The sequence below is a fragment of the Erithacus rubecula genome (genome assembly GCF_903797595.1).
Source record: "Erithacus rubecula genome assembly, contig: SUPER_Z_unloc_1, whole genome shotgun sequence".
NCBI classification, from domain to species: domain Eukaryota; kingdom Metazoa; phylum Chordata; class Aves; order Passeriformes; family Muscicapidae; genus Erithacus; species Erithacus rubecula.
The window spans coordinates 1288129-1310481 of NW_027635590.1; the positions used below are offsets into that span (position 1 = coordinate 1288129).

Below are 22353 nucleotides of genomic sequence, written 5' to 3' on the forward strand. Positions count from 1 at the left end.
GAAAGTATTGAAAAACATAAAATTATCTTGCAGCACTTTCAGCACATGCCTTCCAGTCTCCACAACACACAGAAGTTGCAGGTTCCAGAAACAACAGCAAATTAAAGCTACGTGGGGTAAAATGGTTTCCCATATATGAAACAGGATAAAGGACTCAAACTGCAGTGAAGAGACAAAAAGGATCTGTGATCATTATTAGAACATGTCCTCTCCAACACTGCATGAAACAGAACTTCTGCAATTACCAAATACCAATCAAATAAACCTGCAACCTGTTGGCAAACCCCAGACACTTCTCAGGTTGAGTCCAACTTTTGTGCTGCATAAAACAGACATCCTTGGGGTAATTGAAACCACATTACCAGTGACCCAGATGCTACTGTGAGTATATGATACAATGTCTCAAGCCACCATTTTTCTACCTGACCTCACAGAGATTTTATGACATTACTGCCATTCTTAGAACAGAAACAAATAGTAATTCTCAACAGGTCAGTCAGAAGGCATAAGGCCAGGTTGTAACACAGCAAAGAAAACCCCTAATAATTTAAAAATGCATAGCTGCCTTTATTTTTATAAAATACCATGGCAGAACATACAGGTTGTGTTTTCTTCTAACCACTGAGAACCTAAATTTAAGCTCTTACTAATGTATTTTGTCTTAAATCCAGTTTTCTTTCCTGAAGTTTTTGCTGTACCCTGTGCTGCTTTACTGCCAATATGATACAACTGCTACATTCTTCTTAGGCAAAACTGGCATATATAGCTTCTAATCATGGAACTAGTAATGCAGAAGATGTTCTACTGTTTGGAGTACTCAGGTTGTTTAAATTTGCTATTTTCTGCTATGAAATACAAATGGTCTGAATAATTTAACATAAAAATGCCTATGTGAGGATTTTTCTTTGGAAAAGTTCCAAAAATAGAGGAAAGTTACAAAAGACAGCACCAGGGCTTCAGAAGAACAAAAATACTCTTAACTGCCACCAGCCTTTACACAAGGTGGCTTAGACAAGGTAGTTCTTGTAAAACTAATCTTGCCTCTGTCTTGGTTAAAAGGCCTGGTTTTACTTTTCTATCAACCCAGAATTATGAAAAAGCCAATAAAGGCTGGCAAAACTTCTGGAGTGTCTTTATAAATGACTGAAGAAATACCATTCTCTGGTAAAAAGCAAAGCTGGATTTTTTCCTGTAAAGAATTATAAATGTACTATCCTTTCAGTCAGCAAAATTCAGAGCTTTATCAGCTTCTGAATGATTGGAAATTACTTCAAAATAATTGTCAAAACATGGGTCTAAACTATTATTAAACTTCAGCAATGAACTTGTGCTTGAAGTCTTTAAAAACAGCCACAAAAAAATCCTCTGTTACCACATGCACAGTATAAACATGGTAAATGCCAGGTTAAAACAAAGCGACAGGATGAAAGTGGTGAAAAAATTGCAGGAATTCCTACCCTCAGGTAAGAACAGCCATCAAAAGGTATCCAAAACTGCAGAGTTAGTATGTGCAGGTCTTAGAATTTCTAACAAGGGTGATTTCTTTGCAGTAAGACATTCTTGAATCCCTTTAGTTCAGAATTACATTCAAGACGAGGAAAGGAAGCATAGATGAAAGGTAAGGCACAGCAATGGTACAGATCCCCCCCCTTCACAATGGCTGATAGATTGGAATGGCCTTCTATTTCACATAGGCATGCATCATGCTTTTTTACATTCATAATTTATCTGTACATTATATAAAGTATCTAAACAAAATCCTTCTGCAAATTCACACCACAAGGCTATATTTATCAATGCAGTATTTACTTGCTTACAATGAATCAGAATAAAAAACCACAACAAATTAGGGCACTCTTGTGTTAGGCACAGCACAAAATCCCTGATACCAAGAGGTAAGGTCAAAATAGTAAGGCAGGTAATGAAAAAAACAAACCAGGTATTAAAAAAAACCCAAGACAGACTGTCCTGACCAACAGGAATCAACTGGTAGGACAAAAGAGTTAGTGTTGATGACACTGGGGCACTGATGTCCACAGCAGACATATTTCAAAGGTTTTGCCTGCACTAGCCCTAGCTTGTTTCCTTGAGCTCAATGACAGTTTGCAGTTGGAGTGCATCTTTCATCTTATCTTAACCTGAAAACCTGGTGAATTCTGAAACCATTCTGCAATGAAAAACAAAGCAGGGAAAACAAAGATTTTGCTTCAAAAGCACAGGCATAACCTCACCTAAAGCATCAATAACAGATGCATTCATAATGATCTTAAGGAATCAAATTTTGATCAGTGAGAATGGCTATTAGCTCTGATATAATTCCAGAGCACTCTATAGACTCAGCAAGACTGTTGCAAGACAAGAAACATGTATGAATTGTTCTCCCTAAAAATCCTGCTTCTAGAAGAAGAAATTAGGAACAATGCTATTCTGGAACTGACCTGGAGCTAGCTCAAACGCAACATTGCACCCAAGCTAAAAAATGCCCTGACTGAAGTGCAGGGAGACAAAGTACTGACACACAAATGTCTCTGAAGAGAGCAAAAACTTGTGTTATTACCCAGGAGCAGGCAAGCTGGCCCTGGAAAGAGTAAGGCTTTTGCCCATGAAGCTGCGGCCAACCTAACAGCTCACATCAGACAGAAGATGGCTTTGCAAGGAGATGTCTCCCTGTTTGCAAACAGCATACTTGCAAAAGCCACAGGCTACTACCTTGGTAGCACTTGATTGCATTTGAATGTAAAGACACGTATCCCATGCACATTCAGCCCTTACACATTTCCATTCTTTTCCTCCATCCCACAGTGTATCCAAGCTGTCCAGGTCCTGCTATCTAGCATTTAGCTTGTTAAGCACACGGCTAACTCTGCAGATGTTAATGAACACTGCAAAGAAATTTGTGTAAGCTGACTGGACACCAAACAAAAATGACTGAATGCATGTATTTTAGGCATCTCAGTTCAAACAATCTGGGGTCAAAATAATTTTGTATGCCAAATGCCCTTAACAAAGCGTTTTTGTACCAAACTACGTGAAAGGTCTGATCTTCTATCTTTACAACAACTCTTTCAAGTTCACAATTTAGCCTCTTTCTCAATTCTGACAAGCTACATTGAGAGATAAATGAAAGCTTTCAAATTCATCAAGTTGAAGCAAAGATACAAAACCAGCATACTCTAAACTCTCTTGCTTCAAAATGGATCATTGTTGACAAATATGATTTGTGGAATCTGCAGAAAACTAGCTAAATAAATATATCTTAAGCCTAAATGTCATACTAATGGAAAAGGACAGACACCTTTTTTTTAAGGCACAAACCAAGCTAAAACATTTCTTAGAAGCAAACAAAGACAGTGTGTTTTAACTTGCCTAAGATGACTCAGCATTTTTGAGGCAGAATGTGAGGCAATGAAAGCTTCTGGTTTGGATAATTTGTTTAACTAGAATAGCAAAAAATTCTGTCAGTTTATGTTTTGCTAGAGTATCATCTATCCAGGCCCCAGTTCCAATCTCTCTCTTCCACGACCACTGGAACTTATTTCAAAATCTCTGCTTTGAGAAGTTAATGAGCCGCAAGGTAAAACCAAAATGAAAATCTAATGACTATTTCATGTGAATTACTCAGCTCAGAAAACATTTGATACTATGCTAACCTCCTCACCTCCCCAGCTGGTATATCTCATCTTTATTTTGTTTGGTTTTAAGTACAAAAACAATTGTGACTGTAATGAAAATGATGGTATTACATGCCTAATTCTTAACACCTTTAAAAGTACCCTGATGAGAAAGATTTTTTGTTGCACTTTTCTACATGCTTTTTGCCTGAGTGCAGAGTAATAGAGAATTAGGTTCATAATGAAACACATTTGGAACATTCTTTTCCTCAAGCTGAGTCTTCACATAAATTACAAGATGATGCACAAGCCTGAATTACTTTCAGTAGCTTTTTACTCACAACTGCATTATCTTACAGCTCAAAGGAAACGTTAACATATTTACCATGTGTAATCTAGCCAGTGCTGCCCAAAACACACCTTTCTTGAGCTAAAATCAGAAAGAACAATAACTTGTTTCCCAAGCTGCACAGCGTGCTTACCTCCTCCTGTTCCGTGCAGGTGTGTTGCATCGTTCCCCTGAGAAGTGGTGTTGGCTGGGTCGAGCCAGAGGAGGCTGCCTGTTTGAAGTCATCTCCCATGGTCGCATTGGTGGCGATGGGGCTGGTGATGCTGCCGTGTAGTCAAAGACTGAATGGGAAAGGCGCTGCCGCTTGGGACTGGGACTGTCTTCGCTCTGCGCCAGTGCAAAGAGAACCAAAACAAAACAGAAACAAAACCCACCTCCACATGAGTGAATTACAGTCCATACTTTGCACCTAGCATTAGGAGTGACTCACTAAAAACCAAAATCTTACAACACCATGAAATTTATCACCTGCAAGTATTCATCTTTATATTGTGTTTATGAACACAAATTTTTAATGGTTCCCTAACCCCTGGAAGAATTACCACTTAAATTATACTTTAGCAGCACTAAAATACAAAAATTCCAACATCCATGCAAAATCAATATTAGAAAAGAGTAATATGAAGAAAATAAGGCATTACCTATTTTACATTCCTCTTGCCTTAGCACTTACAGGCTACGGAAGCATGGGAAGATGCATAAATACAGTCTTCCCAGTTATGGAATCTGTGCTAGTCAGTAAGCAGCTGCCACACAGAGTCTGCTCTCTGCATTGCAACCCCTTCCTATCAAGTCTGTACTTAGCTAATCAGACATCTGCTCTGTACTGCAGCCTACTTTAATTTTGCTAGCTCAGGACAGAGACTCTTCATCCTTCTAGTTATTCATGCTATGTTATCATAACCACTCATACACATAACTTGAAGGAAAAAAAAATAAAAAAAAAATTAAAAAATCAATCTCTGGTTAAGTCTGTCTACTTAAAATTCCACAAGGCTTACATAACACCTGAAGTTTCCAATGCTAGTGATGTGAAGGTCATTCAGCTCCAAGCAGTATTTTCCCACTGGTTATGAACACAAATAACTTTCACTGTGTGTCCATGCTATCAAAAAATTTAACAGAGCTGTCATTCTTCTCAGAAGTTCTCACCAATGCCTATGAGGGCAGCAACAAATGCAATAAACATCCCTCCCCTCCACCCCACTATTCTGCCAAAACTAAAACACATCATGCTCTAAATAGGCATGCAACTGAAAACACAGAAAAGTACACATCCTACTTCAGAGATCACCAACAGAACTAATAAAAAACTAGAAACACATGAATGACCACTGGAACCATCCTTGAGTCCAAGCATCATGTGAACTTCTCTGACAGAATCCCTACTGCAAGCAAACTTGTAGTATTTAGTTGCCCTCCAGCTTGTACTGTCACTCCACCACCTCCTTTTCAGTCCACCACAGCACTATTTCAACTACACCTGCATGTAATTGCAGATAGCTGAAGCACAGAAAACAACTTGTCCACAACAGCTCTGTGTTCCACAGCTGCCCTCTCCCCATAGACTGGTCTCACTTCAGACTCAACTGTAGACTGGACTATGGACCTCTCCCAGCTCTTAGCTTTACATTTATGTTTATATTAAGTAGCTTCTTGGTAGGTTTCCATCAATATATAGTTTGTACTCCAGCATTCTTTCTAGTGCAAGAACACTCCTTTTAAGAACTAGAAATTTTGTCCAAGTGTTCAAGGGAAAAAAGGTATTTTTTCTCTCTTTGACTTGTGGCCATTTTTTACAAAAATTTAGAGCTTTTCAGTCTCTTGCTTTCAAATACTTTATTATTTCTAATATACAGGTTGTAGTTGTTCCCTACTACATCTTATCTAAAACAGTCAGCTTTCTTAGGGAACTAGCCTGATAATGCAAGCATCTGTTTGTTCTCAATCTCTTTTTAACTCCTTGACAAACTGCACTTTAATTTTTTAGAGAAAAAGAGGTCAAAAGGCAGGTATGCACCTGATGGCTCATGACAGTAGATGTCCAGGTAAAGGGTGACTCTTTAGAGGGCTGCTTGCCCTGAGAAACTCAACACCAAAAAACTGGAAGAGACTCTGTGAAAATGGATTTTATTAGATTTTAGAGAACACTGCCAAATGACAAATCTTAAGGGAACTGTGCAGTAAGAATCAGAAAAGGCTGATTTGTGGCCCAGTTTTTTACATTATGATGACTAAGCCTATGCAAAGAGAAAGATGAAAAAAATGCTGGTAAATTAGGTATGCTGCAATTTTGTGAGTGCAAAAGAAAATGTCAAATGGAGGAAGGAAAAAAAGTGGATTTAGTGAGCTTGCAGAAAACAAAACCTTGAAAGAATAGAATAACCACTCCTGTCCTAATACAATCTATGGCCTTTGGCTGGGGATCTCCCACTGCTACTGCCCTAATTTAAATGTGACACCCTTCCCAAGCATTAGCACTGCTATATCTTGCCCCATAGAAAGCAGTCTACTTTGGAAAAACAGTCCTATTACTATTATTATTGTTGTTTTCCTTTTGCATTAAGAATACATCACTTCAGAGACTGTAGAGATGCAAACTGCTGAGTAGTCTGCCTTCATCATCACTCCAGATTACTAACTCTCACAAATATTTCAAACTCCCTCTGCAGTAAGCAACAGTAATTTTACTCAAAATTGTTTCCCATTAGAAAGAAAATAAAGATGAAATAATTTTTTGGAACTACATGTACAGAGATTTAAAATATAATTGTGTGTTTTTTCTGTACTGAAAAAGAAGTAACCTAAAGCTAAGTCCAACTTATTTGCAAACAGATGTTATAAAAAATTCAAATACAAACCTAATTAAACACTTAAGACTTGGTGTTTTGTCTTAGTTTTTATTAATCATGTAGAAATTGCATCAAGATAATACTAGCATGCAGGAAAGTACAAGGAGCTAATAAGAGACACATATCCTGTATAATTCTGTTTTCATATTATTTCCAATCAGCATGTGGAAAACTATATATTGACAGTATGTTTTTTCAGTCTACTATTATTGGTCATTAAGTTCAGTAATTTATTTGTGGAATACAACACTTTCCACAATGACAGGATCTCTCCAAACTCCAAATCACTCTTACTGTTTCTTGTTAGTACTCAAAATTTATTTTCAGGGACTACTGGTACTTTTTCCAGCCATACACGATGTATTTTTCTCATGTCCAACACGCAACAAGAGCAGACTGGATGGCAGTTATCAACAACACTCTACCTAGCTTTTAACTAACAAGATAAACTCACTGCCCTTCTTAAAACAGCAATGAACCAAAAGAGCACGATGAACAGAAATACAGATTGCTTCGTATTTAAAGGAAGCTGCATCAGGGCAAAGTGATCAAATTATTACTAGTAAAAGACGCAGCATATGTCAGGCCACTAATAAATACCTACAATCTCGTCCATAAAATTCAGCATTTAACTGTAATTTCCAAAAGTTATCATTTCACTGACATACTTAATAGAGTTTTGTCTCATTCTCATCTGTGTACTCATTGAATCCCATAAATGTAATAGTAATAGAGGTGAATAAAGAGTATGACTGCTTGTAAAATACCCTTTAGAAGTGTTTGTTCTGCCTATGTTCCTTGTAGTAATGTTTTATCTGAAAGCTTTTCCATCTTATTTGGGAAAAACTAGGCGTTTTCATCAAAACAACACCCTTTGAGGTGTGCCTTCTTCACTGTTCTTTTCCTGTAAAATTATAAATACTGCAGCCACACATTGATTATTAACCATTACAGGAGGGAATTATTACCAAAGCAAGTCCTGCAAATATCTGAAAATCACTTTCCTCTCCAACTCCCTGTATATTTCCACTTAACGGTCCTGACACAAACACAAGAAACTACTCCATAACTCCCATCTCAGATTCAGAAAATAAACTACATCTATCCTGTATCCCACAAAATATCTGTATTTTAAAAGTAAACTAATATCTCAGGAGTGTGCTCCTGCATAGTCCATGGAAGGCATACACAAGAACAATCTGATGGGTATACCCTATAAAATCCTACCAGGCTGACCAGAAATCATCAGCTGCATGTTTCCTCTTCATGCATGCATACTGAAAAGGAAATTATTTTGCCCCCGATACACTTGGTAAACATCAACATTTAACTATAGGCATCTAATGAGCTAGTAAACTGAGAACTCTGCATATCCTAGTTGATCCAACAATTCTAACAACTATAATTTGAATTACATGTCAACATTTCTGTTAGCCTGATCATGCCTACAATAACAGTAAATTCTTGGGCTGAACAGTTACATCCAAATGCAATGGCTTATTCATTATCCAAGACCAACCTAACCTTAAGTACATTTTTGGCATAGGTTGAGCGAGCTCTGGAAGAGTTGTACCCCACAAACCCAAAACCAAGACAAGGGAAATCACTGGAAATGTGACTGGATGTGACTGGATGGAGCGACTGCAGGCCATATGGCTTTGTAAGCATTACTGTCTTCCATCTCTCCCACAGAAAGCAGCAGCGACAGAAGTTTAACTTAGGTGTGGCATTACAAGATAGAGTTTACAAGCTCATACAACCCCCCTGTAGCTGGCACTATAGATACAAAGTCTGTAGGAAGCCACAAAAATTATTGACATAGCTACAGCCCCTCCAGCTCCTGCCACCAAGAACCTCACTCACTTCCACCATTGGCACTACAAACCTCGTTGGTACCAACATCTCCAGGGAGAATCCAGTTTCTGGCCTGGTTACTACTCAAGATGGTCTCACCTAGTACCTGCAACACCCACACACAGAAAGTGAAATTACACAGACAGGCAGTTAAGAAAAGATTCAATCAAACAGGACAGACTGCAGGGATCAGGCACAGGGCTCAGCCAGGCAAGCATAAAGACTGGCCACAGTTTACCTGTATGAGCACTTTTTCTGTCTGGCCCCACCTTCTCAGATACTCCCACTGTCCTGTCCCACCATCCTGGACCCTCAGGTTTGCATCATTATCACCCAGAGAGTCCTTCTTTGTGTGCAGCTTTCTGACAGCTCATCAGTTAGTGTGACAGACTGGGTTTTGTTACTTGTCTTCATCTCCATTAAGTTTGTTTGGTAGGTTTATATCTCTCTCCATATCTTGTTCATGGCTTCTTCCTTTCTCTAATAATGCCATTTAATGAGGCATGCAATCAAATAATCTCATTGAAATAAACATTCCCACTTCCACATATGCTCTTCAATTGGTACAACAGATTTGTGCCTCAAAATGTTCCTATTTATTACTCCTTTTCTTTTTTTATCCCCTTATGGCACTCACACATGCCTTGACCAGACAATTTGCACAAGCTGATGGTGTCTCCTTCCACGTTCCCTTACAGATGACAAAACTTTTTCACAAACAATACAGAGCACAGTTGCAACCACACTGTTAATCCAGGAAGAGAGAAATTAAATTACTTCTGAAAACAGTAAAAACTAAGAAGAATATGGGAATAAAAAACAGCCCTTCACCCTTGCCCTAAACAAGAATATTTAATGAACATGCAAAGGGCTGGTGTAAGGGATGAGAAGAATTTGTTATGGTAAACCAGGAAAGTCTGTCTCTCCTATCTGGGTATGTAAAGTCCAAAGGACATTTTATCTCCTTTCCATGATAACCCAGGGTAGTTCACACACCCCCATCTGTATGTACTTTAGCATAAGTACACATGACAGAGGTAAGCTGCAGGTCTTGGAATCCAGACTGCAGCACCTGCACTACATCAGCCTAATGAGCAAACAGGACACTACATATACATTGTATGTTAATAAGTCCAGGTTTTATCATCCTTCCCTGCGTTTTCCCTTGAGCTTCACTCCATTTGATTAACACTGGTGTCCCAAGGCTCCCACAATGGTAACTCTCAGCTTTCATATACTCATTGTCCTGCCCTATTCCTGTGAGATCCACATCTACATTTTGTGTAACAGTGAAAAGAGGCGAAAAACAGGGGAAAGAGACAAACCTGGATTAAAAAGGTAGCATCATATTAACTTGTAAATTGACACATGAAAAGCTCTCAGGGACCATGCAGTTACAAATTTCCTTTATATACTCTTGAAATTCTAGCTTTAAATAAAACCAGAAAAGAGCTACCATAAGAAGCCACTAAGGGGCAGTAAATTAAAAGCCCTGTGCCACAAGTAGCAAAAAGTAACAGATTTTATGAACAAGTGGCCTACTTCCAAGCCTAATTGGCGTGCTTTTCTCAAGACAAAATAAACAAGGATTATCTAGTTGGACTCAAAGCTGCATAACAAAGGACCTGTCCATGCATAAAGATTTGCCAGCAGAATCATACTGTAATGACACACATCTTTCACTGGCAAAAGCTCTTTAGAAGAACTTCAGCTGACAAAATAAACACCAAAAATAAGAATCTTTTGCTAGTATAATTGGATTTGCCCAAAGAATTTTGCTGGCTTAGCTGCATGGGCCAACATAGTGATATTTTTTCATCCTGCCAACTGTGGGCCAGTCACCCTAAAGCACATAACACTGCTTGTTCAATTTCTGCAGAGTAAGCAGGAATCAGAACCTTTGCTATAATTCATCACCATTCACATAATCATTATACCTCTTTTCATGAATAAGAGAACATCTGGAAAAGATACAGTGACTTCTCTAGTAAGAACTGCAAACTGTTACAGCTGTTGATGAGAACAATCTTGATATAATATAATCATAAAGTCAAGGTAAATGGGTACATAGTAAGAAAATAAAAATTCTAATATTAATGTCCACACTCTACACCCCCCCAGGCACTAGATATAAACCCTAGACTGTAAATAATGCTTCATCTGTTGAAAAAAAAAAAAAATCAAATTTTACCTAAAAACCTCATTATCAATAATATACAGAGCCATTTTTTTCTACCCAAGCTTTGACTTCAGAGTTGTGACCAAGACACTACTCGGATATGTGGCTGTCCGGGCACATACTAAACTTTCTGATGAAGGAACAGTGAGGGAAATCTGACTATGGTCTAATAAAAAAAAAAAAATCGGCAAAGAAACACAGACCTTTCCAAATCTGCAAACTATTTCAATAAAAGTAGATAACTGAAAGGAAAGAGAAAATGAACCAATTCTTGCAAAAGTCCTAGGAGATAGCACCTGGAGTACTGTGTGCAGTTCTGGTCCCCATCACAAGAGAAACACTGACATACAAGAGAGTCAAATACAGGGTCACAGGGATGATGAATCACCTAGAGCACCTCTTGTGTACAGAAAGGCTGAGACAGCCTTGGACTGACTGATCAGCCTAGAAAAGGGAAAGCTCAGGACTATCTCTTCAGTGAGACACAGCAGGCCCCATTTGAACATGAGTAACACTGCTTGATTGAGCACTGGCACGGGTTTCACAGAGACTCTGGAGTCTCTCTCCTTGGATTATCTCAAAAGCCAAGATCCTCAGCATTTAGCTCTATCTAGCCCTGTTTCAGCAGGAGAGCTGGACCAGATGACCTCCAGAAGTCCTTTCCAACTTCAGCCACTGTGATTCTGCAGTTGATTTTCAAGTAAGGTTTAAACACAAGGCTTTTTGAAGCCTTTTTCCTGTGAAAGAAGCAAAGTGCAACTCACACAGGACTTCGGGTATTTCAAGATGTATCCTGGACACACAAAGTATTCTACAGTTTCGAACTGAACATCAGATACATCAGATACATTCAAAAAAGAAAATCAGTTCTTTCCACACTTCAGAACATTTTTCTGGTTTTTTTTTCCTTAATTCTCACACTGTCAAGAATTAAGAAAATTCATCAGTAACTAGTACTTGGGATGAAAATTCCACAAACAGAGGAAAAAAAAAAACAACTAAGCATGACACTGCTTCTTACAGCCACAGAAAAATCTAAAAAAGGGCAGTTAAAAAACCCACCCTCCTGGTGACATGTCTGTTGACTTCTGAATAAAGTTATTTCATTTCAGAGAATAATGCTTATCAAGGCACATCATTTTGAAGACAAGCCTACAATATTTTTTTTAACTTGCTTTTGATATATGGTCATGCGGTGAGAAGAAAACTGGCCACTACATCTACTACATCTTAAAATGGAATCCAGTGTTCAATAGCCATGTCAGGTTGCTAGTGCACAATTTTCTGTAGCAGCTTTATATATATATATTTGGTTTCATAGTAATTAATGTGAATTAAAGAGCCCTTCTGACAGTGGAACAGCAGAACTTTCCACATATTTAGTAAAAGAACACAATTTGTAAAACAAAAGCAACATTACCAGACATGGTAAAAAGAAGACGCAAGCTCATTCCTTTTTTTTTGTCTTTCAATGCAATGATGGTATATATCAATTACAGCTGTAACTATAGCTAACAACTGTACCAAGAACATGCCTCAGTAATCTTTCTGGCAATGCATAATTCACTCCTGGCTAACAGGATGAAGTAATAATTTACTGATAGTGGGCACAAAAGCCAATTTGTTCTTCAGCAATCAGAACTGACAATGAATTCTCCATGCAAAGTTTAATTGTAAAGACCTGAGGCATGCAATAGTAAATCACACAGCAGTACTACAGAAATGTTTCAAAAAAAGCAGGTGACTGAAAGAAAGGCCAAACTGAGAGAATTCTTGCAAAAGTTCTAGGAGATGGCATCTGGAGTACTGTGTGCAGTTCTGGGCTCCTGCTGCAAAAGAAACACTGACATACTGGACAGTCCCACAAAGACTTGCTTTACTTGTGGTCAAAACACCATAAATAAGATGAATATTTAATCTATTGCTTATTCATTACAAGTAAAAAACCAACATCACACTCTTTCCACCTCAAGTTTTTTTTCCCTGTATTAAACTACACACATAGAAGCACACAGTATGCACACACACACATATGAAACACAGCATATGTAAATGGATGAGCTATCACTTGAGCAGTGAAGACTGAAATCTTTTATTTGTGTGAATGGATGTTACACTGGTGGTATTTGTTGACAAATCATCAAAAGAACATCCAAGTACTTATACCAATAAAAACATTACTCACACTACTATAACTGATGTCCACAATAGGCTCAAGGACAAATCAGCACTTGACATCTGTTCCTAGTGAGATTACTACTGGCTTCTCGCAGTAATAGTAACTCGATCTCTATTGTGGTAACACATAGTCATACTTGGCTGTCTTCACTGTTGTTACTTGTCATCACAATGCTGAACTGCATTACCAAAAAATGGAAGTATCTGATCAGCACATCATACCGTTAAAAATTTCTGTATGTAATGTAGTTTTATGCATTCTCAGTTCATACTACAATTTTCTCTCTACATTGCTTAGCATTCTCTGTATTGCTGAAAATTTGAAGCCCCAACAAATACCTTTCACCCAATTTAGAAATTACACAATGAATCCACAAAAGCCCACCTACCTACTTATCTGATCAGTACAACCTAACTGTCATGTTACCAACAGAATGGTCTTCAATATACCCACACTGCTATTGGTGAAAAAAAAAAAAAAAAACCACCAACAAAAAACCCCCAGAAAATAACAGTCTTAAAGGATATAGCTTAAAAGAGTTGTTTTAAAACACAGGCTTGAAAACTCAGAGGTCAAGATACTTCATTCTACAAGTAAAGCACTCTAAGTTCTACCTTTTCCAATTTCCTTTTTCTCTGAGGAGATGCTACTGAATGAGGAAGAAAACACATCCCTCATGGCACACAGTACAACTGCAACCCTTGTCCTTCAGCTGTCATAGCAGCCTCCAACACCAAACAGGGCTCCTGTCACCCTGTGTATCAGTTCTGTCCTTCTATTTATGATGCTTAATTTATTCTTTCCAGATTCTACAGAATTTTCTACGTGAATGCAAATTTTCACAGGTGAAATTAATACCAAGGCTTTATTCTCCCCTTCACACAGTTCACAGAATCACTGGGCTGGAAGAGACCTTCAAGATCGAGTCCAGCCCATGCCCCAGCACCTCAACTAGACCATGGCACCAACTGCCACATCCAGTTTTTAAACACATCCAGGGATGGTGACTCTACCACCTCCCTGGGCAGACCATTCCAGCACTTGATCACTCCTTCTGTGAAAATCTTTTTCCTAATATCCAACCTGTTACCCTTGACACAGCTTGAGACTGTATCCTCTGGTTCTGTCAGCTGCTGCCTGGTGAAAGAGACCAACCCCACCTGCCTACAGACACCTTTCAGGGAGCTGTAGAGAGTGATGAGGTCACCCCTGAGTCTCCTTTTCTCCAGGCTGAACAGCCCCAGCTCCCTCAGCCATTCCTCACAGGGTTTCAGTTCCAAGCCCCTCTCCAGCCTTGTTTCCTCCTCTGGATGTGCCCAGGTGTCTCAAGGTCCTTCCTAAACTGAGGGAACAGAACTGGACACAGCACTCGAGGTGTGGCCTCACCAGTGCTGAGTGCAGGGGAAGAATGAGCTCCCTGCTCCTGCTGGCCACACCATTCCTGATCCAGGCCAGGGGCCATTGGGCTTCCTGGCCACCAGGGCACACTGCTGGCTCAGGTTCAGTGGCTGTCAACCAGCACCCCCAGGTCCATTTCTGCCTGGGACCTGTTCACCACTCTGTCCCCAGTCTGTAACACTGCAGGGGGTTATTGTGGCCAAAATGCAGGAATTGGCACTTGGACTTCAACTTCATCCTACTGGACTCTGCCCATCCATCCAATCATTCCAGGTCTCTCTGCAGAGCCCTCCTACCTTCCAACAGATTGTCACATGCTTCTAGCTTAGTGTCACCTGCAAATTTACTGATGGAAGACTCAGTACCCTCATCCATGTCATCAAGAAAAATATTGAACAGGACTGGCCCCAGCACAGACCCCTGAGGGACACCACTGGTGACTGATCCCATCTGGATGCAGCACTCTCAGCACTCTCTGGGCCCAGCCATCCAGACAGTTCCTAACCCAGCACAGAGTGCTCCTGTCCAAGCCATGGGCTGCAGCTTTTCCAGGAGTGTGCTGTGGGAAACAGTGCCAAAGGCCTTGCTGAAGTCCAGGTACAACATCCATAGACTTTCCTGCATCTACCAGGTGGGTCACCTGGTCATAAAAGGAGATCAGGTTGGTCAAACATGACCTACCCTTCCCAAACCCCTGCTGGCTGGGTCTGATATCCTGTACAGGGCCATCCTCCAAGTGCTGTGTGCTGGCACTCAGTATAAACTGTTCCATTACCTTACCAGCTACTGAGGTCAGGCTAACTGGCCTATAGCTACCAGGATCCTCCTTCCCACCCTTTGTATGAATGGGTGTCACATTGGCCAGCTTCCAATCACTTGGAACCTCCCCAGTGAGACAGGACTGTTGATAAATGATGAAAAGCTGCTTTGCAAGCTCATCTGCAGCTCCCTCATCACCCTGGGATGGATCCCATCTGGTCCCAGGGATTTATGAACATTTAGGCAGCTCAGCAGGTCTCTGACTGCCTCCTCCTGGATAACAGGGAGACCATTCTGCTCCCTGGAACCATGTACCAGCCCAGAACAGCTGTCCTGAGGACAAGCATCTTCCCACTAAAGGCTGAGACAAAGAAGGAGTTAAGCATTTCTGCCTTCTCTTCATCTGCAGTTACTAAGTTCACTCCCGCATCCAATAGAGAACAAAGGCTGGACTAACCCTTCCTTTTACCATTAACATATTTGTAAAAACATTTTTTATTATCTTTTACAGAAGTCACCATTTTAGTTCAAACAGAGCTTTGGCCTAATTTTTCTCCTACATGCTCTAGCAGCTCCCTTAAATACTTCCTTAGAGACCTGACCCTCCTTCCAAAGATGATATATCCTCTTTTAATTCCTAAATTCCTTCAAAACCTCCTTGCCCATTCAGGCTGAACGTTTGCCTATTGGCACAGAGGGAGAGTTTGTTCCTGTGCCCTTAAGATCTCTGTTTTGAAGCACACCCACCTTTCCTGAACTCCTTTGTTTTTAAGGGCTGCTTCCCAAGGAACCCTCTGAATAAATCTCCTAAATAGGCCAAAGTCTGCCCTCCGGAAGTCCAGTGTAAAATCTTATTGATGTTCCTCCTAATTTCACCAAATATTGAGAACTCTGTAATTTAATGATCACTGTGACCCAAGCAACCTCCAACCACCCCATCTCCCACCAGCCCATCTCTATTTGCAAACAACAGATTTAACATAGTCCATCTTGTTGGGGGTTGAGTGTTTTACTATTACTGTGTCAATTGAAAGAATTTTTCCCATTATCATGCCAATGGAGCTGGCCGGGTTACACCCAGGGTCTCTGATGACTCCAGACAAAAGGGGTGGGTGGCAGCAGCTCCCGGAGGGGCCTCTGAGGCTTCCGGGAGGGCACTCGGGTTTCCGAGGAGCTCGGAGGAGGACGCCCGGATCTTCAGCCCACGCGGCCGAGCACAGGAGAGCCAGACCCTCTGCGATCACCTGCCCTGCATCTGCCCCGTTCCAGCCTCCTGCCTCTGCGGACACAACTGATCACCTGGACACACACGGTGAGCGAGGAGCCACCGCTCCAGCCCGTTCCCACCCGAGACCGGCGTGGCCGCTGCCGCCCGCTCCTGCCTGCACTCCCGCCTGCCCTCGGCAGCTCCGGGCTGGGACTAAGCACAGAAACAGCGTGCTTGCATCTAAAGGGACTGACACCGAGTTACCTATTCTGTTCTGTTAGCAATTTTAACAACTGCTGTTGTTTTCTGCTTGTACAGTTAGATGTATTAGTAAAAGAGCTGTTATTCCCACCCCCTTATCTCTGCCTCAGAGTCCTTGATTCAAACAATTATAATACTTGGGGGGAGTGGAACCAAAGTCTCTATTCCAAAGGGAAACTTCTGCCCTTACTGGCAGACACCTGTCCTTTCAAACCAGGACACTTCTCCTGGTGGGCTCACCCACCAGCTACATCAAAAAGTTGTCCTCCACATACTCTAAGGACTTTCAGGACTGTCTGTTTTCAGTGCCCAGCAGATGTCCGACAGTTTGAAGTTGCCTACAAGAACAAGGGCTGATGATCCTGAAACATTCTCCAGCTGCTTATAGAATAAGTTGTCCACCTCTTCTTCTTGGCTGAGTGGAAAATAGCAGACTCCCAGTAGGAGTTAGCCTTGCTAGCCTTGTCCTTAATTCTTGCCCACAGGCATTCAACTTCATCGCCATCTGTTTCAATATCTATGGCATCAAAAGCCTCCCTAATATAAAGGGCTACCCCTCCACCTCTTCTTCCATTCCTGTCCCTTCTGAAGAGCCTGTAGCCATCCAGTGCAGTGCTCCAGCTCTATGAATTACCCCACGTTTCTGCAATGGCAACTACATCATAGCTCCACTGGTGCACCATGGCCGACAGCTCTTCTCATTTATTACCCATGCATTGGTGTATAGGCACCTCAGCTGGGCTCCTGATTTCACCCTGAACTCAGGCTTACCACCCTGCTTGGGCCTGCTTCTAGACAGCCCAGCTGCATCCTCTTCCCCCTTCAAACCTAGTTTAAAGTCCTCTCAACAAGGTCTGCCAGTTCATGAGCTAAAAACCTTTTGCCCTTAACTGAGAGATGGATCCCATCTGGTTCCAGCAGGGCAGGTGCCATAAAAGTTGCCCCATGACCAAAAAACCCAAAATTTTGCTGATGACACCAACTTTTGAGCCACTTGTTAATGATGTGAATCCTCCTATTCCTTTCACTGTTTATCTCAGCCACCAAGGAGACTGAGGAAAATACTACCTGTGCCCCTGTCCTATCAACCGCTTGACTTAGTGCCCTAAAGTCGCTTTTAATTGCCCTGACACTCCTCTTTTCAATCTCATCACTGCCAGCCTGGAGTATCAGCAGTGGGTAATAATTAGAGGGCTGGATCAGCCCAGGGAGTATCTCTGTGATATCCCATACCCAAGCCCCAGAGAAGCAGCACACCTCCCTGTGAGATGGGTCTGGTCGACATATGGGGCCTCTGTTCCCCTCAGAAGGGAGTGACCCCTAAAACTACCCTTCTTTACTTTTTGATGTAAGAGGTGGTGATCCATCTGACAGATGAATCATAGTTGAGAGGCGCACTGGGCAGATAATTCATTTCTGAATCATCTAAATAACCTGAATTCAGTCCAGGACAAGTAAATTCTTTATCACCTATGGCAGAACATAGTGGGTCACCAAGCATGATGTTATGATTAGCATTCTGTTAAACTACATTTAAAAAAAACATATTTATCTACACTACAGAATACTACATGTTGGTACACTGCAGAGCTATCCCTAACAACAGCACAATCTAGGACTCCTGATCATGGCTGCTCATGACTTAGATGTCCTATCTCCTTGGTAAAGAACTGGCTGAATGTCCGAGCCTAGAGAATTCTAGTGAATGGAGTTATATCCAGTTGGTGTGCACTTACAAGTGGTGTTCCACAGGATATAGTACTGGGGCCAGCCCAGGATAACATCTCTATCAACAAACTAGACAAGGTGATCAAATGACTCCTCAGTAATTCTGCAGATGACACTAAGCTGGACAGAAGCTGACCTGCTGGAGGGTAAGAAGGCTCTGCAGATGTACCTGAACTGGAGGTACCAATGTGCTGAGGTCAAAGTTCATAAAGCCCAGTGCCATGTCCTGCCATTGGGTCACAGCAACTCCATCCAGTGCTAAGGCTGGGGCAGTGTCTGGAAAGTGCCCAGCAAAAATGACCTGGGGCTGCTGACTGACAGCCCCTGAACATGAGCCAGGAATGTGCCCAGGCGGCCAAGAAGGCCAATGGTATCCTGGCCTGCATCAGCACAGTGTGGCCAGCAGGATCAGGGCAGAGATCTTCCCCCTATAGTTGGCACTGGCGAGACCACACCTTGAGTCCTGTGTCCAGTTCTGAGCCCCTCACAACAATTGAGGTGCTGGAACATAGTAGGTCTGCAGCAAAGTCTTGTGAGGAGCAGCTGAAGGAGCTGGAGTTGCTTAACCTGGAGGGAGACTCAGAGGATACCTTGTCCCTCTCCATAGCTACCTGAAAAAAGGCTGCAGCAAGGTGGGAGTTGATCTGTTTTCCAAGTAATAGGACAAGAAGAAATTACCTCAGTTTGCACTGAAGATAGTTTAAATAAGGTATTAGGAAAATTTTCTTCAACAGAATGATCATCAAGCATTGGAACAGTCTTCCAAGGGAAGTAGCTGAGTCACCATCTCTGGAGATAATAAAGAAGATGCATAGACATAGGGATGTCCTTTAGTGCTAGACTTGACAGTATGAGGTTGGTTAATGGCTGGACTTGATGATCCTAAGGGTCTTTTTCAACCTAAATATTGTATTATTCTTCTCAAAGCTCATCCTATTTAGACTATGCGCTATATATTAGAGACTAAATGATTTAAATATACACATGCAATTTAGTTTTTATTAACAAGTTCACTAAATTAGTATGAGTTGCTTTAAAAAGCTTAGGGGGCAAAAATGTTCTTCACTAGAGCTGGGATTTGAACACGCCTTTTACCCTGAGCAGCTTGCAGAACTTTTTTTTTTTACATGTGTCAGACCCAGTACAGGCCCTGTAAACATATTAACTACTGCAGTAGTAGTTGGTTCCTCTTCCCCTACAAAACACACATGCTGGGAGGCTGTCATCAAACAGGCTATGTCATGGGTAAAGAACTCACTCATCAATGCAAGTGACAAATTATTTGAGATTACAAAACCAAGAAAGAATTGGCATTTTCTGCTAAGTTAAACAAAGTAAGGATTATATAACAAAACACTGCAGGTTCTCAGCTTCAAAAAACAGCTTCTACTTGTGTAGGTCTTTTTATTTGCTTTAGAAAATGAGACTATTCCCACAAAAGTCAAAGGAGGGTAAATAAAAAACAAACCACTTGATACACATTAGATGATATGCAAAGAAACAAGCCTCACTCCCCCAAACACATTCAAATAACCACGGTTTGTTCACTTGCTTCTTAAACCTTATCTCACAGCTTTTATAAGGAGAAAAACCAAAAGCATTAAGAACTTAAAATCATATAAGAAGTTTGGTGAGATGTGGGTTTTTTAAAAACATTCTCTAATCCTGCCCAGTGTTGAACAAACAACAGATACACAAAAACATTCACTTATAGGAAGCACAGCCAAAGAATACAAACACTATACTAGGTCTCTGTACTTGAATTTGAGAAAAAGTGCTCTGGCTGTTCTTTGATACAGTAAGAAAATTAAGTATAGAAGAAGAAAACTTCACATATGATCTGTAATCTATGCTCAGCAGAGTTTCACATACAAAATTACTAAAGTTTGTTAGTTTTACCAGGTCCTTTATGCCCACATCTGAATGTTTTTCCCAAAGCCATACTCACCCACTTGGAACTTATCTGTCTTCTCAAGTTCCTTCCAGAACACTATTTTAAATGAATTTTCTAATCTTTTGTATCTCTTCATTTCCCATCTTGCTTTATATTCAATTTTCTGAAGACAAAAACTCAAAGACAGACCAAAAATGCCCTCCCTCAGCACTTGCTAACAAAATAATCTTAAATCTCCTTGCAAGAGATTATCATCCAAGAATCAAATTCTGAAAAAGGAGCTCATCAAAAATATCCATCCCATCACAAATTTTTTAAAGAATAGTCCCAACACAGGTAACCTAAACAACCTAAATAAAGAAGTCCTAAATTTTTGCGCAGAAAGCCATCTCCTGAAGCTTTCATGAAGACTGCCAGACAGAGCATCTGCTCAGCAGCACCATAAATTGTGCCATGAATGTTCTCATCCCTTCTCACACAATTTACTGTTAGTTACTGCAATGTGACAAAAAAAATTTGGCCACTTCTGTAAGAAATTAACAAAGCTGACAAAGTCACATCACAAGGCTAAGGTGAGAGGTTCTGTATAGACAATGTAGCTGACTTAATGCAATTTCTGAGTTTTTCTAGGACAGAGGTATTCACAAATTTTGCAACAGGAACAAAACTGCAAGACTGATAAGATAAAAGAGATTCTTAAACAGAAAGTAAGCAAAGCACAGCCTATGTAGTGGTGCTCACATGAAGCACTGGGCATTTTTGTAGCACCTGAGTTAGTAGTGGGAAATACAAAAAAAGCACAGTTACTGAAAATAAACAAGGAAAAAAAATTCTAAGAGAGCAAACCTGGAATGCATTTACTGAGAACTACGAATTGCAGACATTAAAGAAAGAATGTCCCCATTTTCCTGAGAGGAAAAAAGCAAAGGAATCAGTTGTTCTACTGCTACAAATGCCATCAAAAGACACTGAGTCAGATATATGCTGCATTACTTACTTTTCTACCAGGTGAGGTACAGTTGCAGTGCAATCCAGACAAACTAGCTGGAAGGCAAACACCAAAATATTCAAGATGTAAAAGGGCTTCCTTTCCCTTCTTTCCCTTTGCACTGCTCTTAAAGAGCTGCTGTTGTTAGCATTCAGTGCCATTAAATGCCAAAACCAGCACCAGCTTTCAATGTTCTGACAAAGTGACATCAGTAGAGGGCACCAAAAAGCAGAACAAGTTTCCTTATCTTTGAGAGCTTAGTAAAAGAGGAACCTACCCGCTCCCATGAGAAGCACTCTTCCACAGTCAAAACAACTTTCTGACTGAAAACAAGAAAAAAAAATTTCTGTATCTTTCCTTGACCCTTATTTCGGCCTTTCAAATCCTTCTGAGTCAAGGGAAGGTGGGAATAGTAAAGCTACACACAAAGACTGCATGAGAACTTTTTAAGTCAAAGACCTGCTCCGTACAAACTCTCATTAGATCCCCAGCAATTCAGCCCGTGTAGTCTTTACAAACAAGCATGTGTGACAGCTTTGACTTATGACAACACTCCAGTTTCATAGTAAAAGACTACAATTCAATAGCAGACAGGTCTGAAGAAGCAACTTCCCTCCTACCACACAATTTTTATATTTTAGCAAGACCTTGCATAAAAACCATCACAACTCTTAAAGACTTTCTTAGTAAAGAGTTTAAAAAGCAATTTGACTTCATCAGCAGTCCACTTCAAATCACAAAAGTTATCTCTTATTACAATGTCAATAAGCCGTGTTAAAAAAACATATTTAGATAAGCTGACACATAAACCTCACAAATTGTTGTGACAAATCACAACAGTAACTGATTCAACTAATATAAGTTTCTGAGTCATATCCTTGTACTTCAGAAAAAGAAAAGACAATTACATACTGTGACTTCCACACCACTGCGGGTACAAAGCAAGGACTGATCAACATGCAATTCAGTTTAGTGTTTATTATACTTTTATTAATTAAAAAACCCACAAAGTGAACCAGATGAGAATCAAATGACGTATAACCTACTCATTAAGTCCATGAGATAACAAAGTAAGATTGATAAAGGAAATCATG

General features: G+C 40.5%; 1 protein-coding gene across 3 annotated transcripts in view; it reads right to left on the minus strand.

Moving 5' to 3' along the window:
* The window catches only part of RNF38 (ring finger protein 38), a 105271-nt gene that overhangs the window by 21447 nt on the left and 61471 nt on the right, over positions 1–22353 (minus strand). For all 3 annotated transcript variants that reach the window (XM_079330831.1, XM_079330832.1, XM_079330833.1), the window contains one exon: positions 4094–4287. In XM_079330831.1, coding sequence (XP_079186957.1) covers positions 4094–4287 — 194 coding nt within the window. The remainder of the gene's footprint in view (positions 1–4093; positions 4288–22353) is intronic.